The sequence below is a fragment of the Calidris pugnax genome, unplaced genomic scaffold (assembly GCF_001431845.1).
Source record: "Calidris pugnax isolate Ruff unplaced genomic scaffold, ASM143184v1 scaffold615, whole genome shotgun sequence".
Classification (NCBI taxonomy): Eukaryota; Metazoa; Chordata; class Aves; order Charadriiformes; family Scolopacidae; genus Calidris; species Calidris pugnax.
The window spans coordinates 112,988-132,184 of record NW_015091382.1 but is presented as its reverse complement, the minus strand read 5'-3'; the positions used below and the strand labels follow the sequence as shown (position 1 = coordinate 132,184).

Genomic DNA, 19,197 nt, shown 5'->3' with positions numbered 1-19,197 from the left:
AGAAAAGTCAGATAGGATGCCTCAAAATGACATTGCTTTGATTTCAGCATTTCTGCTGAAATCTCAGCTCTGTCAGCCAGAACCACCACACGAAGGGAGGGAATCCGCACGGTTCCACAGAAGCTGCAGTTGCTAGTGACAGTGACATCATTATGTTCACTATTTAAAAATGAACAAACCCTACAAATTGTAAAGAATTACAGGCACTGAATCTTTGGGAGATTTTTAAGGAGTAGAGAGTGAGTATCTTTCAAGCTACCATCTCATAAATGTATTGAGAGTTTTCAGCTTATATTTTCTTCCGCAATAACGTAGTGACATGAGAAGTCAACAACAAGAGCAGCACTGAACAGGGCAGCACCACAACTATAGTGCAAAATCCAGTTTTCCTCATGGAAACCAACAAAACCTGTCAACTAATCCCACCCTTGGTAAAAAGGCTGTTCTGCAAGTGAAACTTGGTCTGCTGGGCTGCAGGCTTTACAGTTCAGTGGGACCAGAGCAATAGATAGAGCTTGGAAACAGTAAAACATGACTTCTTTCTTAAATCCTCCCTGAGACCTTTGGGGCCTTCTGATGCCCTGTACATAAGTGGAGCCGAGTTTTATTGTTCTGCAAGGAGTGGAGGTTGTTTGTCTGCTCACTATGAATTACTGTCAGCTCTTTGCCTACTGCTGGGGAGCCCCTTAGAGGAACAGGCTCTAACCCACCCCGGGATTTTCAGTGCGCAAAGAGCCAACCTGAAGAGAAAACAGGCACTTCACAGAACTTAACCACAACAATCTCATTCTCAATGGGGAGGAATAACACTGTCAAAATTAATGATACGGTTCTGTGAAATTGTGAAACTGTTTACTCAGATAAACTTTTACATGGCTATAAGGATAAGCATTTATACGTCCATTAAAACACCCCAGAAGCCCATATGCACACGCTGTGTGTAGAAATTCCAAAAAGCTGATGATTGGATCCCAGGAAGAGATTGCTCTAGGCTTCCTCTCTGCCTGTATTTCTTTTTTGAAGCATCCACTATAGGTCCCTGACAGAGACACAACAGTGAACACGATGAAACTCTAAGCATAGTGTGCTTGTTCCTAAGTTTTCACCTTCTTATATCCATTTCAATACATTCTTATAAGCCTTACATTTTGTTTGGATTTCTGCAACTTGTTATTATATGGAATGGTGATTTAACATCATGAATCATACTCAGACCAAGCTCTAAATGCCTTAAATCGAGCCACTGATATAATTTTTATGATCTCAAATTTGGGTTCTACATGCTGAAGCTCCAACCTCTGGGCTTACCTCTGTGTAAGAAAATATGAAAAGTTGATTACCATTTTTATCACAAGAGCAACTAAAAATACTACTAATAATCGGGTCCTCGCTCAATTTTATAAACAACCTCTGCTTCAAGTCACTTCTACAATTCAAATCAGTCCTTCCAAAAAACTGTCTTTGCTATTTTAGAATGCAATAAAACCCAGATGAAGGTGAATGTCACATTATCCTTGGGTTGTTTGTAAGCATTTCATCACAGATTAGCTTTCACACAAGCTGATATCTGCTCAACAGACAGGACAGTGGGCAGACAAGCTAGGAGGTATTTGCTATGAATATGTTCACAAATACTCCAAATGCAGGGAGTTACATTGCATTACAGTCATGTCTCTGGGCTTAGACTTGTACAGGGAAATCTTCAGTCCTTCTGTAACTTAGGCTATTTTTGATCGACTTGTACAGGGAAATCTTCAGTCCTTCTGCAACTTAGGCTATTTTTGATCTTTTTTTTTTTACATAGGCGATGTGAAATACAGGAAAACAATACATTTCTTTGAAGTAGTAGCCCTAGGAGAATAGAGATAAACCCCTGTTTGATCTCCCAGGTTTTGAGCCAAAAGAATATGGCAGCAGCAGAATTCAATTTCAATTTCCTAAGCACAGAGGCATCAGCTCCCCCTTGAGTTATCAAGGAAGTCATGCTGATGTCAGCATGAGTAAGTCACATAAATCCTGTTCACACCAGTAGCACAGATCCCTCAGACTGGGATGTGCTGGCACAACCTCATTATTTCCTGAGCAACAGCATCACCATGGACTCCCTTCCCTGCTATTGAAAACAAATAGAGTTACTTGCATAAGTAGCAGACCCCAAAATTCCAAGTGTGATGGATACAGCTCCGTGGAGTTCCCAGATACATACTGGGAAGGTAGGATACAGTGAACAATATTCCAGTTGTCTCCATCTATAAAGATGGGTTAATCACAAGCAATAGTGCAACATGCACGAAGCAGCCACATTAAACAAGCCTCTCCTGTTCTCACAGCCCAGCTATCAGAGTCCTACATCTAGGTATCATTTGCAACAGGAAAGTTATTTTATACATTCAACTGAATAAAAGTAGACTGGCAATGTCCTCGTACCAGGACTGCCAGAAAAAAACCTCTATTTCCTAGAATCTCGCACAGTCTAGTTTGGAAAATACAGTAATTGAAACATTCCCACAGACTCAAGTAGCCTGGACCTGATTAAAAGGCTGCACACAAGAAACTCTTTTGAAATAAAGGCAGGCATTGAAGTTGTGCCATGGGTCAAGATTGTGCTAAGCCCTTTACTAAACAGTAATGATACACTCCAAAGTAACCTTTGATCCTGAGTGGCCTTTCTAAGAACTGAAGTAAACAGTGGTCTTCAGGGATACTGGGAACTTGCATGCAGGCCATCGGGCCCCTCCTACATTGCCATGGACCCAAAAGCCTAAATTCCCATTATTCTGATAAGAGTATTTAAATAATGATTTTTAGAGCTGCTGCCAGAAATCTCACCACAAGATATTCTCTGTCATCACCAGTATAGACACCTGAAGGCTGCTAGAGGCAGTTGTGAATGACGTGGTTTTAAAGTCATCTGAAACAGATCTGCATGTGATAAATTCTTTCTTTTTGTTACTAATGATGTGTTTGGGTTTTAACTAGAGATCTGGGAATGATCTGGCATTTTAAACAAATGCTTCTGCTAGAAAATGAAATTTATGCACCACGCTTTTTTATGTTATTTTTTTTTTACCAGCTTGGACCCTTCATCAAACCTGGAGCCTGTCACTTCTCAAACAAGCATTAATAGTGGCCCTTACATCTGAAACTAAGGTCATTACTATTCCCAGTCAGATGGGGACCTGAAAATAAACAGTATTTATCCTAAATATCCCAGTTCTGGCCAGGATGAATGCAATTCAATGAGCCTTTGCTAATGCAAACCAGACTTCTGCATGCTCGTGGGATGCTGTCATTAATCCTTCGAGGACATAAATGTACAGCTGGCTCAGTTTACTGCCAGCATCTTTTTTTTAATGACCCTCCAGATGTATGACGTTTAATGTACTCATGCCCTGCTTCAAGGAATTTACAGTGAGAAATGCAGGCGCAGCATGTTAAATCCTACCTTTGGCTGCTGTTGCCAGTCTAATCACCACAGTAGAGAGAAGGTCACTCACAGAGGATTATTGGAGTCTCTCTCATTTACTGAACAACATGGCACACTGCAGAGCGGCAAACGATCCCATAATGAAAGACTGTGGTGAGTGCCTTCAAGAAATAAGTACAATCAAGATCATTTAAAGACCCATAATTGGTGGTTTGGAGGGGAAGGATCTCTCCTGATAGATTTCAGGCTTAACGATACAAGCCTTGGCAAATATTCTATTGATTTTTTCCTCCCCATTTAATTGTTTAAATTATCTATAGAAAATAAAACCAAGAAAAAAAAAATCTACATTCACTACAAAGACCTACTACTGTTTGGGGGTGGTGTTTTTTAAAATCTATCATCTCAGATGAAACAGCACCTTTAGATTCTGTGTGAGATATACTGACAAACAGCAGCCTGTCCCATAGTTGGAGCTCAAGCAGAACAAACGCCATCAGGATTAATTGTGGGACTGAGCTGAAAGAAGCCCAGAAACACGGCACCGTATCAGTCCTGGCTCTGCTCTCATTCCTGTGGGACTACTTCAGATCTACAAAGCCTTTCTCTCTCACTCTAGTGGAAACTTTTAAAAGTATAAGATGCCATGCCTGAAATGTTACCATGAAATTCTGGTTTGTAGCTAGTATAGCTTTAACAATTGTAACAGCAGCATTGACAGCCACGTAGTGTGGATAAAAGGCCTCTGTCTTAGATGCTTCTGGATTGTGAGGATTTTGAATTTTTATTTCATACATCTCTCAGAACATAATGTTACTAATTACTAAAAGCCTGGCAGTAAAACTCAGGAACACGTTCTGCTTTCATTTTTTACCTATTTCTACATTAGAAATGAGCACAGAATATATCATCCCTAACATTCTCAAATGCAAACACATACTGTGAAGGACAAATCCATCTTCCTCCTGAAGTTTGGCTTCATTAAATATAGGAAGTGACAGTAAAATTAGGCTCAAATTTATAAATTTAAGGGTTCCTTCCTCAAAAATTGTCATCCCACCTGCTATACCCCATTTTTTAATGAGCTGCTTCCACACACCTAAGCCTATATCAGCTACTAAGCTTCCTAATGGAGCCAGCAGTTGACTGGAATGTTCTCCTGGTCTGACTCTACTTGATTTTAAGGTGGTGAGTTACAAACTTCTCCACCCCTTTTCAGCACTCACAGTAAAAGTTAGAACAATTTCTCCATGACATGTGGAACTTTATGGAAGTTTCAAGATGTATCAGAAAGGAACTTCAGTATGATATTTCTAGAATGTTTTCGTTAAGAAGTATTTCTGCATGTGAAATTTTGTCAAATTTTATCCTAAATTGCCTTTCTTCTTCTAATACGTAAGTCTCAGGATTTGAAACTGCACTGTAGAACGTCAAAAAGCCAAGGAATAAGATGAAGCCTTATACTGGATGCAAGAGGGACAGACAAACATTAGAAAGTTTGGGACCTTATCCAAGACTGAGGCAGATGAGACGTTTTCCAAAGTAGTTGCCCAGGGAAAAAAAGTGGAAATAGAAAATATGCTGTAAAAACCTGGTTGCAGAAGCTTAAATATTAGTCACCTACTGTGAACTAAAATGAAAGGCTAAATACATTCTTATAAATACCTGAGGTGTTTAATTCTACTACAGCCCTATGATGTTAAATTTAATCCTTGTGTTTACCATAAGATAACTGGTATCACCTACTGCTTCAAACAACTGCATTTATTTTAAGTCTTCCTCCTAGTGCTCCGTTACAGAGAACTTCTGAGAACTGCTTCCTGTTTTTCAAACAGATTTCCCTCTTTTCCTGTGGAAATCTATTGAGGAAACTCTATGAAAACAAAAGGAAGTATCTGTTTCTAAATACCTGTAAGACTGTCCAAAAGACTCGCCGTTGCCCACTGTGGGGCTCCTGTTGAGGGCAGGGGCTGCACGTGATGGGAGCAGCGCTGGGTCCTGGGGGTAGCTCTGAGCCCACAGACAAGCTGCGTCCAGCTCAGCACGGAGGGGAGTCCTTAATTAGAATAATTTAGAGTCATGTGGATTGGGAAAACATGAATCCCAGTCGCCCAACCTTCCTATGTGGAATTTTCCCAGTAACAACTTCCATCTGCCCGTCTCTCCTTCACCTCATTTGTTTTCTCTCCCACCTGAGAGGAGCCGTAGGGCTGCACTGCAGTCTGTGGTGTCCACCTATGAGCAGCCGTTATGTAGAGAGTAGGACACAGCAGCACCAAATCCATGTGTGATCTTACCTACATAATGTACCTTTTTTATAACCTAATGTTAGTGAGTTCTGTAATATCTTAAGTGTAAAGCAGCCGAAACAGAATCACTCTGAGAAGTGGTCTCTGCATCACTTCAGTTACCTTTAAGGCAGCTCTGATTTGCTTTAGACATCTACATCCCTAGGCTGTGGAGCTACAAAATCCAAAACAAAAGCAGAAAGTGTACTTAACGTTTTTCAACATAATTTAGTGCCTGTTTCTGAAAGCCCGCTAGGCTCCACAGAATCTGGATGAAATTTACTCCCCCCAAGTACTGCAGTCCTGCTGGATGGCTGAGCGTTTCAAAGAGAAACTGAGCCGCAGGCATCGTTGAAGGATGGAAGGTGGTTTGGTTTCAATTTTTCATACCCTTGTTAAATAATCTATATGCAATTTCCAGGGCAGTAACTACTTGCTTAATCAACTTTTCTGCTTGTTCAGTTGCAATGTAGTTGAAAAGATGCAGGGCGGGGGGCACGGCAGTGATGGCACGAGAGTTATTATAAGTTGCTAATAAAATCTACCTGCTCCTTTATCCTGCAAAAAGAAGTCCTATTACCACTTACATTATATTTTTTTTCAAGGGCTCCTGTCCTTGCACCATTGTCCTAATTCATCGTACCACTGTCCTAATTAATAGGGAACACACCTCACCCTGGGCAGCTCTGAAGGGTCTATGTACCTGCAATTTTAGAACATAACCCCAGCTGTACAGTGTCAGGGCTGGATAAATGACAACAACACTAGGTTTTACCCTTCCTAATAGAGACCATTATTGATCTTGGTTTTATCCCAGTAATACCTACTCCTTTCAAACCAGTTAGGTCACGATTCCCTTACACTGACACAAAATACACTTATGGTAAGATACAGCATTTCCATCTCACGCCAACAGTCCTATGGTATAAAAGTCACAGTCATATTTTATAAAAATATATGCATGTGGAAAGGGTATCAGAAAACGGGCCTTAATAATGCACTAACTTCTCAAGAAATGGGCAACCATCAAGACCTGGCCAATAATCCCTGAGTATAGAGCAACACTGCCCACTGCCAGGAATTCAGCTAATGCTAATATGACCATGATTACATTTTCAGTCTCTGTCTCTGCTGGCCTGTGTGTGCCCAAGTTACACTTCTTAAATGTCTTTTAATGTACACTTATTCCTATAATCTAGTTGCTTTAGTGTTTTAGCCTATAGCACCTTGAAATACCATATTTTGTTTACTGGAAGGCATCTGCAAAACCTGGAGTTTTTACATATACCCCTACAGTAACCTATGTCCTACATTTATGGCATCTAGCTCTTCAGAAAGAGAGAGAAACAAGTTAGTCATAACCTTTTTCCTCCAGTAAACATTTGCATTAATTTGTGTTGACTTTTTACAAACCTTCAGTGATCAATATGGACACCCTGCAAATTCCAGGCAATTCTACCTGAACGAAGAGGGTGCTTTTTCCAGGGCAGCACCAGAGATTGCCTAAACCCCACGTGAATCCCAATTTTATGTTATTGAACATCATGGAAATGAATACATTATAATCCTATTACAGAAGCTGAAAATGGCTTATAAAGCAAAAGCTTGAGGAAAGCTGTTAAATGAACTTGTATAAAACATAACCTGAACTTGGATCAAGTTAATTATTTCAAGAAGGCAAGATTGAAATCTTTATGTAGTAAAAGTTTGGGGAGGTGTGTAACTTATTATATAAGAATTGCAACTGATGCAGTGAAACTAAAATGCAGTTAAACTGGTTTTATGTCAATGAGACTGCAGATTTGGTGAAAATTATGCACCTGCTTAAGTGCTCTGCTGTAGGAGGAAAGATATTCTGTAAAGTTTAAACTTAGATGAAGTTAAGTAAATTTGGTGATAAATCCAATGCAAACCTGTTTGAGCTGAGGTTCATCATATAAAGAAACTGGAGGTACTGGTGAGAGAAGCAGAAGTTCCCCCGTGGAGTTGAGGCAGAGGGCTAAAAATACAGCATCAGGACTCAGTTCTTACCTGCAGGGAGCAGCTACTTACGGTTACATTACATTTCTGTCACTTGCTTTTCTAACTCCAAATAACATTTCTTATTCAACTCTATTACCAATAAAAGACTCCATAATAGCCACTCTATTTGCTGTCAAAATATATCTAGGGCCCTAATAAACGCAGGAATACTCTGCAATGTTTTCTGATCTCTATGAACTGGCAAATAATGTGTGAACTTTTCAGAAGGAAAGTGATTAATTTGGGATTACCATAAAGGCAGTGTTATTCTTTGCAAGTCACCTCCCAGCACAATAAAGGCTTCAAGAAAGCAAAGGACAGACTGCTTTCAAGAAACCTAAAACCATTTCAAAAAAGCATCAGAGTAGCAGGCACAGAGCTTAAATAGGAAGGAGCTTGCAGAATGATACGGTATCTCATAGAGAAACAGCTCTCTCTAATGACCCAAGGATGTTTTTACAAACATCAGCGAAACAGAAAACACAACAGTATGAGGTAATTGTTATTCTTGTTTCCTGATACAGGATCTGAGGAACATGGAAGCTGCGACTTCCCCACGTTCGCAGCAGCTGGTTGTTGGCAGTGACACCTCAGGTCCCACAGTAGCTCCGAGTCCCCTTTGTGCTCAGCAGTAGCCACAGGACAGGTCTGATGCATGGAGAACCTGGGAACTTGCAGGGACCACCCAACCAGACAGGTCTTTCTGCAACTGTCCTGTGAAAGCTTCAGAAAAGTCTCTCTTAGGTGCCAAATCAATGGTTGCAGCCCCTTCTGTTAAGATACATTAATGTCATATTTTCCCAAAGGCTTAGGAAATGCTGGGCAGAAATAACCTGCAGCCAGCTTAAGGCACAATGTTGCTGTCAGGTGAGCCATCTCCCTTTTCTGTCACTCCAAATCCACAAGCCTCTCCATCTGTGAAGCTCTGAGATAAGTCCCTAAAGGAATTTACATGCCAGTAAATAGGCACTTTCAGAGTTTATACCTGTTCGGTAATAGCTAAAGTTTTGCATACAAACGGAACCAAAAACCAGTGTTTTGTCAGACATTTTACACTCTGAGGGTTGAATTCAGTAGGATCTCCCCACCCTGCTGATAAGTATTCCTTGACTCTCTTTAAGAAGAACACTTTTCTTTATCTAAGAGACATTAAAAGGATGCCTGGGCATTTGATCTTTACTGCCATACACCCTAGCACGCAGGAGACACCAAAAGGATTCCTTGGGATTAAACAGCACAGGTCTACGTGAAGGAATACACCAGGGGGTTAGTTTGTTCTACAAGTGATGGCAGAAGGAAATGATCTGCAGCAGCACAGCTCTGCTACTGCTCTTTATCTGGCTCATATGCCTTTATCAATTGACTTGGTCATAGCTATCAGTTTTAGAATTTCATAGTATTTCAGTTATTAGGGTTTGGTTGTAGGCCTTCATGCATCTTTCTGTAAGATACAAGTCAGGATACCAGGAGAGAGAGAATTCTAAAAATAAAAGTTTGGTAATCAGGAAGGACAAAGAGACTTAAGAGAATATACACACAACTGATGCATTTGCAGTTGGTGGTGGGTGGGTGTTTGTTTTCACATTTCCTTACAGACTAGGCTAAAAGGAGATCTCAAAAAATATCTAGAGCAAGGTTTTGCCAATGGGACTGTCTGCCTGACTAGAAGCAAAGAGAGCTGGAAATCTTGAGTGAGAACATGTTCTGACATGAGTTTCAGCCTCATTTCAGCCCCACACTGCCTGATGAGCTGGAGAAGTAAACTGGTGGCACCACTTGTCTGAAATGGACTGGCATGGCATTGCCAATACAGAGCCTTCAGCAAACTCCAGGCAGAAGGATCTATGTCCCGTCCTGGAGAAGGGCACCCAGAAGATGTAAAGTCTCCTGTGGAAAGCAGTCTGGGTCAGAGCCAGGCACCCAAGCAGGCTGGACCCTGTCCACTGGGCAATGCCATCCATCCCACTCTCCTGCTGTAGCTGGCAAAGAGCCTTTATGTCAAACAGCTCATGGTGTGAGGACCAACAGAAGCCATCTTAACTCACCTGCACATCACCAGCTACTCCCAATTACTGCTGCACCCACGTGGCCTGTTGGGAAGGTCCACCAAGGTTGTATTGGGCTCTCTGGGCTGAAAAGGTTTAGCCATATTGGTGTAGCAGGGAAATGCTGTTATTTAACCAACAGTTAGTCAGTGGGTCAGTAAAATAGAGAATAAAGCTCTTCTGGTCCTTCAGCCATCCCTCAGTATCTTAAGACAAACAGCTCTGCTGCTTGGCATTATTGTGGGGTCCAGCACCAGTCTTAAGTCACATACACTCTGTTGAGCCTTGTGGGTTTTTGGAATAATTCTGACATTGCCAGCTTAACACAAACTTCAGTTATACTACATGAAAATAATTTCTTCAAAATGGAAGGAAGGGAGACACAAGAGCAGAACCATGTATAAGAAGGGAGAATATTGGATCTATGATTTCCATGACTAGGAGGAAAGTTGAATCCAGGTTTTTTTACTCAGACTTCTGAAAAAAAGACTAGGAGGAAAGTTGAATCCAGGTTTTTTCACTCAGACTTCCAAAAAAAATTTGTGCAAGCTTTAGCAAGTAGCTTTTCTACTAATACTTCAATCAAGAACAAGTGATGCTTACATTTTTCTAGCCTTATTTCGGTCTGCACTGTGTGCACCAAAACTCTAGACTTTCAGTGCAAGTATCTGAATTTCTAGCTTGCAGGGTGTGGCAATAGAGCTCTTTATTCCAGTGGAACATCTGGAAATCATTTCCTTCATTTTGTCACAAAAGAATTCATTAAGAGGCAGGAATATCTGAATGACATAATTCCAAAGTGATGTATGTTTCTCCTGGATAGTGCAGTGACTATTAACCATAAAATACCCCACACAGAACCAAAAGCAGTCTGATTCATCAAGGATATACTCAAGAACTACTGCCGTGCAATACAATCCCTTGCTAGATACAGGATTTATAAAAGCACTATAATTACCTCATCTGTTTAGCCTAAGTATCAAATGTTATCTTCCACAGAGCAGCCAAATGAGTAATAGTTTATTAATAATGGTAAACTAAAGTTTCAAGGCCAAAAAAGGTTAAGGAAAAACCCAAACAGTGGGACTTAGAGATCTTGAGCTGTGTTTCAGAGCTGCTGAAAGGAACAAATTCTGCAAGTCACAGAATGAAACCTGCCCATGCAGATTTAATTAGTCATTTATTTGTAATAAATGTATGCATGTATGAGTGTATATCCATGCATAAGAGCACCTATTTTGTAGGTAGGTAGGTCTTGTTTAATGCACTGATATTTATCTTAAATATAAATGTGGCCTAAACTATTAGTTTAAAGTGAATGATTAGTTGCTTTAACAAGGACACTACCCATTCTGTTCCTGTGTCTCACCTTGACTCGCTACTCAGAGCTTCTGCAGCAGATGAGAAAGGAACCTCCTGGCAGAAGTTTCCTCCTCTCTAAAGTTGTTGTCCATCCACAGAAATCATTTTCATCCCCTGCCTTGAGTGAGACAAACTTCCCATAGGAAAACCAGACCACGATTTTCCAAACAACAGCTATATTGTAACACACACGCTCCAGGGGTTAAGGCAACCTCCTGACATCTTGTAAGTTGAGAACCTTAGAAAAAAACCAAATACACTCCAAACACAGGGGTTTGTATCAGGTAGCATCATCGTGACATCTGTGTTTTCTACCGAGAGGGTCAGATTCTCTACATTCTCTGCATAGATTTCTGCTCTGAGTTAACTGAGCAACTGGCAGCACAGTAAATTATCATCCTCCTTGTGGACTTGCAGGGGGGGAGGGAGGAGAAACTAATTTGTGGACAGTTTCCCCAAACATTTACTGATAGGAAAGTAATGGCAAGACTTCAAGAATTTGGATAGCATCCCAAATTTTTTCACAGAATGTGTTTGGCCCTTAAGCACTTTTTTCTGCATATTTCATCTTCTGTCCCTTTATCTCTACCCCATCCCGTCTCCTCTCTCCAAGTCTGCTGTTGCTGTAATTCCCATGCTCACTTTAACCACTGTCCCTATCCAGGGTGTAATTCAATCACAGTAACACCCAGGTCTCTCCACCCACTCGCTCCTCTCACAGCCTGCATTTTGCCATCCCCAAAAGATGCAACTCTTAAGACTGTGCACTGATTCAATTTATAAACTTCTCTCCAGAAATGAGAGGGATGAGATATTTTATTTCATAAATCCAGTTCGTAGCAGCACATCACTTGCACAAGAGTGTACAGGATCAGGTATGAGAATATGCAGAATGGGAGCAACGTGTTAGGACGGTAAGAAAGAGGGAGTTTTAATTGCAAATTTATTTGGAAGTACTCCTTGAGGCCTAAAAAGCTCCTCTGGTGTTTCCTATTTGTCAAAGCCACCACTCCCTGGGCTATTGCCCTTGCCAGGGAGAGCACTGAGAGGGCAAAAGGGAAAATCTTCCTGACCCCATTCTCAGTTGTCAGTGCCAGCTTGCCCAGCATAAACTCAGCTTCACAATTCTTATGCATTTTATTTTGTATATTTGTTCATGGCAATGGACTGCAGCATGTTCAATACTTCAAAGCTCTTAAAAACAGTCAGTGCTCCAAAAAAAGGAGATGAAAGTGCTTTTAGAAATGCATTTACTTCTATTATTCTTGCTTACCTGAAGCCTAAAATATCAGCCTAAGAAATATTTAGATTGTGGGAAATTTAACCCAAATGGCACGGGAAAGCAATATGCAACGGAAGATCTTTGCATCTAAATCTTTGAGAATCAAAAAAGCCAGGAACACAAACACACCACCCAGGAAATACATTTTCTCAGATTTTAAGAAGTGGAAGAACAAGCAAACAGCTGGCAAATGAACAAGAAAGATGTGTACTAAGAACAGCTAATTTCTGAAAAACAATTTCCCCCAAACAGTGTGAGCTTCCAGAAGTTGCTCTTTGGAATGGGACAGTGTGGACAACAAAAGGCACCTCTCTACTCTGTAATTTCACTATGTCTGCACAAAGGTTGGTGGTGTCTCAAAAATGCTTAAAATCATCGTAAGAAGAGTGTGCAAAACTCTGCTGCCTGGGACAGTACCATTGCAAGACTTGTCTCTTCATATTACAGTGTGCAGAAAGAAGGAAAGATTCCACAAGAAAACACACTGCCATCAGCAATATGATACTTTTCTTTTTTTTCCCTAGAGGATGGTGATTTTGGTCAGAAAATAAAAGTCATCAGCCAATAATAGGAAACCTCCCAGAACTGTAACAAGTATTATAGAGGCTCTTTAGCTACAAACTTCTCCTGATTGCGGTATAAATCCGAGATATTTAGTCATCTTTATTATAGCTGCTAACTAACAATTCATACCGTGAAAATTTATATTTAAAGCTTTACAGATCAGGCAATTTAAAAACTGAGATTAAGCAATTTAAAATCCGAATTGATCATAGAAAATTCATTCGTACAATTTCTGTTGGAGAGAAGTTCACAGCCTACACCACCAACCAAAGACATGGCTTCAGAAAACCTACACAGACACTTAGCTCCAGTGTGAAAACATATTTGATCTGACCATTAAATGAAAACTCATAAATACATAAAAATATGCACACCTTCTAACCCTATAATTCCCTGTGGGGCACAAGCCAAAACCAAAACCATTCTGAGTTCCCTGAACTTTGATAGTTTGGGCAAAATAGTACAAAAATAAAAATCACACCTCATTTTCGTTAAAAAACATAAGTCATACACTTTTAAAATCAATTATAGCTTAGTTTGATTCACACAGGTGCTTGATCTGCTCCAAACATGTCTCTAAAAGAGGCCTACGAACATGAAGGTAAGTAATTCCTCAGAGATATTTGATGTTTAGTCAGGAGTTATTGAAGTTAAAGATTTGTTTAGTGCCGGCAGCAGGTGGGTTTTGCTGCAGTTAGAAGTTTCCATAACAATAACAGTAGTACCAATTAAAAGCCAATTAGTCATGGACATTACTTTAAGGTCCAGTACTTTGCAAACTCTCCCCTCTCCAATTTTGCTTCTGTGGGGCTGCCCATTATCCTCAGCACAAAGGCCTGAAGATGCCTGTGGACCGTTTGCCTGTCTCCATGGAATCCCGGCCACTCTGCTCCCTACACAAACACTTCCCAGGCATCTCCAGCGCTGCTCTCCCCTCTGATCTTTGCCCTAAACAAACGTGCTGTTTATTCACTCTTCTTCTCATTTATGAAGACCCAGCTGATGCTGTATGAATACTAATGAGAAAAGAATTAAACCTATGTTTGGGAACGAGCGAAGATTCCTCCCTTTAGCATTTACCATGACAGCGAAAACGCACCGGTTGGTCTCCTTCGTTACGCTGCTCTTTACATCCTGAAACCTCTGCCACTTGAAAAATCAAGAGTGCAGGTTTGGCATTAAAGAAAAGAAAAAGCTCCCAGATAGAAAAAAATGACCTAGTGGTTAAATCACATGATGAGAAGAATCATGGCACTTCATTGTTCTGCTACCCAAGAGCACCACCGCGACCCCATTCATGCCTCCATCACCTCACTTGGGAAGGAGGATGAAATGCTGGGTACTTCAACAGTCAACTGAGGAGCATGAAGCAATCCTAAGAAATTAAACCTTCTGTACTGACTGGTTGCATCTGCTTTAAAGTCCAAAAGGCAGAGAAAATGAAGTCAGAAATTTGAAAAAGCCTCCAAGGTGAATGCAGGATCCTATAGCCATGGCAAAATTAAAAGAAGCCCCTTTCTTCCAATAGATTGCAAATATTCATTAGTGTCCTTAATGCCATTCTTCTAATTCTGTTCAAGATTTCTGACAAGACCCTTCTTCAATCCATCTCGTGTTTAGTTTCTAGCTGTAGTTTAAAGGAACAGTAAGTTTGCCCTTGCAGCTCCATGGGCAGTGTCACCAGCCCATTTGCCCCCCGCTCACAATTTCTGTACGGCCCAAAAGATCTCTAGCTCTGCCTCCTCATCTTTGGCACCAAACTTGGCAAGTTATTGCCTTATATTGATTTTGGATGAGAGCTGTGTTTGTACATCCCTCCTTTGGTACTCAATGGCACAGCACACCCCCCTCCCTTCACTTTGTCACTAGGCTGCTGGTCCTGTCCTTTCCCATCACCCTCCCTGGTCACTCCTGTGGAGAAAGCAGTTCCTGGCATCACATTATACTGCACTCTTGGCAAGACATACCAAACCAACAAATTTCCAGGTTTTTTTATTTCCAACAGATCTTTGACATTATATGTTGGCTGATCAAATATAAAAATCTCTTGGTTTTTGTTTTTTTAAACTTGTTTATACACTCATGCTGCTGCTTGCTTTTTTCCTTCGTTTTTCTCTGGCTTGGACGAGCTCTGAAATTCCAGCCTGTCTGGCCACATGTTCCTTCATGCACATTTAAATCTGCTCCTTTCCTAAACACCTTGAAATAATTTCCACATTGTAGAAAACAAGGCTGTATCTTAATCTGTGCTGCCTTTTTATTTAGGGTGTAAGGTACACTAACTTTGCTATATTTCTTCTGTTGGAGAAACTAAGGCACCATGTGATTTGATGCAGATGATAGAGCCTGTGCCAGAACCAAGATTTAAACTCTGGAGCATCTGGGTCTGAAAACCCTTGCTCAAAAATTGCATTTCTTTCTAGTTTCCCAGATAAACATCTCTAGGGAAGACAAATATGGCTGTCTTTATGCAATACATTGGGCAGAAAGACCTAATAAAACATATATGGCTCCTTTGACTTCTCCACACTAAGAGAGCTGAGTATTCTTCCCAGATAAACATCTCTAGGGAAGACAAATGTGGCTGTCTTTATGCAATACATTGGGCACAAAGACCTAATAAAACATATATGGCTCCGTTGACTTCTCCACACTAAGAGAGAGCTGAGTATTCCACAGTAATTTTCTGGAGAGGACTTCAGAGTTTGTACTTTGTATTTCATCAATTAATAATAAGTTCCCTGACAAGAGCTGCAGAGAAGCAAGAGCTATTATTTAGGTCGGTCTGTCTTGAATCTCATCTAAGTGGAGGGAACCTGCTGTTCTAAGTCCTGAATGTCACAGGAAGGATTGTTTTTTTCCCCCCAAACTTCTTAACGTTCCTCAGACCGCACGCTCGATTGAAGCCAGGCTGCCAGATGCAAGAAGTTAATCCCACCAGCAGATCTCCCATGAAACATCACAGCATTTACCCACTTGTGCTACAAAAAGGTTTCATGATACTTGAATATTCTCAATGTTTTATGGGTTAAAAATCTTAACCAACTTGGAGACTACAATGAATATTCCCTGAAATGTCAACATCTCTGTATTCTGTGAACTCGAGAAATCTCTGAAATCCAAACAGATGAAAACTATACTGCAGCTCAAAACCTAGAGAACAGTCTGCAGAGTGCCAGCTACAGGCCTCAAGAGATTGTAAAGGATTCTTACTGAGTATCAGACCACCAAATATTTTGGTCTTAAAATGAAGGAAATTAGCACATTTCAGAAAAAGAAAGCATAATATTCCTGGGAAAGGAAACACTACCATATTCCTCAGTAATTGCCCAGAACGGTGAAGCTTTGTGATCATTCCAGAAGTTCCCATTTTGAATGCCCAAGCTTAACAGTGTTTGCTATTTGTACACTACTTCATTAGTTCTGGAAAAAATAATTAAGGTGGTAAATGACTAGCCAGGCTCCACTCTGGAGACTGCTATTTCCCTTGACTTCACAGGAAATCCAATTGTTGCTAAGCTAAACACCACCACCAATTGTAAATGAAGTATGTCCTTAGTTTTTCTGCAGTCAGCTCTACTCGGGGGTAAAAAAGTGCTGGTTCCTCAGCATGTGCTACCTCAGCTCCTGTCCCCACAGGTATTTCGAAATACTCACTGCTGTTAAATTCACCATCTTATTTACTTGTTATATTTTCCCAAGCAACAAGGGAACCAATATCGGGGTGGTTGGTCAGGAACTGAGAGCAGCTGCATTAGGTTAAACAAAAGCTCTCTGCGATACTTATCTCCAACTTGGCATCAGCTTTTCTATTCCTCCAGCTACAGTCCCCTTTCTAGCAGTGGATGGATTTACGGGCAGGAAGTTATTTAGGAGATTTGTACAAAAACATCATGTTATACAACTTGGTTGAGCCGAACCAATTCGCTAAGTGTTTTATCTCACTTTTTGTTGATGAATATTTAATGTGTTAAGTACAAGGAATATTCAATATTCACCAGACCAAAACTAATCTTAGGAAGAATTTGGAGGGAACTTAATTTACTATAAGACTCCTGAATTTGGTTTGCTTTCTTCTGCATAGAGATTCTTTGTGAACTACATGACAGCTCCTGCTGGGAAAACTATAACCACATTATTACAGTCTGCATTGGAAAATATCCTGATGTAACCATTGAAAGTAAACTGTTTTCTAAATAGGAAAAGAGGAAGCAATGGAAATGTACAATATTACATTACACAACATACACAAGCTTGTAATGGACTGGACTTGGCGTTCATTTAGCTGCATACCTGAGAGGTGCCTTATTCCTACCTCAGAGAACATTTGATATAAACCTTACATGTGCAGACTGATATGCCCAACTTCCATTTATCCAACTTAACTATGCATTTCTTATTACATTATAAATCTAATTTCTTAAATTCTTCATAGCCCTGATTTCAGTGGCATTTTGTGGAATTAAGTTACATATTATGTATATTGTGTGGAAAAACAAGACTCCAAAATTAAATTCAGTATTATGTGTAGCCTTTAAATTTCATGGACTCTACTATTTTGCACGTAAATAGGACTGTCTGGAATAATTTCCTTTGTCAACTATATTGCATGCTTCCATTCTACTTCCTCTAAAATAGTGACACTGCCTTTTAGTCCATCCCTATGAAATGGCAGGTAGCAGAGCCAAACTGACCCAACCCAAATGTATTCCAATAAAAAGACAGTAGTAGCTCTAATGGACTCAATACAACTGTCAGTTCCCATTCCATCCCCATGCTTTTCAAAATGTAATATTTTATTACATTGTTAGAAAATAAATCTATGTTATTAGATTTGTTAGATTTTGTTTCGTGTACAGTATAAGTTTCCATTTTATTATGAAGAACGACTTGTACTGTCTTACATGCCTGGGTCTTTTCTTGATTGAGTAAGAACATTTTCAACTCAACTACATGTAAATATACTCTGGATTTTTCCTCCAACATGTGCTACCCTGAATTTCATTGAAGGTACTCCCCCAGTCCTGTTCATTTAGGTAACTAAGTTACAGTCTGAGCAGTCATTGTCCTTCATTGAATTAAATTACTTTTTTTCCAAATATATTTTGTTGGCAAGCTTCAGGACTTGTATTCATCAGCTACATTATTTCATCTGTGTACCATGGCTTGAAAGTGATTCCCTTTGAAGCACACAGATGTCATATTCTCTCCATTCCACTCAGAAAAATACACAATTTCAAATGAGATTGTCAGCAATTCAGGGGCCCATTGCTGAGATACTTCTTACCTATAACTCACTGGTTTTCAAATGTGTCGCTCTTATGTAGCATTCTTTTTGACTTTTCAGTCTCTGACACTGCTTCATCTCCAGTACTGGGAAGACTTAGATCTAAACTGCCTCCCATTTCTAAGTCTGAGCACCAGTTTCCAGTACCAGCAGGTACCAGGACTTGAGACCCAAGCTATGGTGTTCTGGTGCCCACGGTAAAAATGAAACAGGCACCGTGATATCACCATCAGTGGAGAAGGAAGAGTTTATGGCCAGAGTAGATTGTTTCCATATATAGTTTCTAGGTGTCTGTGACCTGAACTAAAAGCTGTAAGTGATGTTTAGTTCTTATTACCTAAAGAACAGCTGAATTCTACCTTCCTTTGATTCTTAGTGAAGCAACCAAAGGCAGCCCTCAGGCACTCAATCTCCTGGGGTCTGAAGGCAGACACCCCTGTTGTTCTCTAGCAAGTCTGAACCATTTCACTCCAAGTCACTCATGTTCCACGCTGTGCACGTTCACCTTGGTTTGTCAGCTTTCCTACAAGTCCACTTGACTTTGTCCTTCTTTTCCAGGTCAGAAATAACGAGATACCAGCTTCCCTCCAGCAGCAGCCCAGCGCAGAGAGGGGGAGCAGCCCCCCCAGAGGGGAGATACTGCCCGGCCCTTGGGCAAGACCGACGCTCTCCCACCGGCGGAGCTGGGATGTCTGAGAACGGTATCAAACCCACCACCCAACTGTTTTATTTCCTCACTGATTTGTAAGGTCCTCAACAGAAAAACTAATACAGGTATCAAAAGCATCAAAGCCCCAAACAAATCCTAACAAATACCAAAATCCTAGACCTACACAAAAGGTAATATCCCAGCTTTCTACTTCCCACTCCCCACAGAATTTTGTGTTTAATGAAAGACCGAACAAGTCATTTAGAGCTAT

The 19,197-nt window shown here is 40.5% G+C and overlaps 1 protein-coding gene across 2 annotated transcripts in view; it reads left to right on the top strand.

The window, feature by feature from the left end:
• Positions 1-19,197, top strand: part of LOC106899502 (EF-hand and coiled-coil domain-containing protein 1-like) — a 55,188-nt gene that overhangs the window by 19,297 nt on the left and 16,694 nt on the right. For both annotated transcript variants that reach the window (XM_014961370.1, XM_014961369.1), the window contains exon 2: positions 18,836-18,978. In XM_014961370.1, the coding sequence (XP_014816856.1) occupies positions 18,836-18,978 (143 nt within the window). The remainder of the gene's footprint in view (positions 1-18,835; positions 18,979-19,197) is intronic.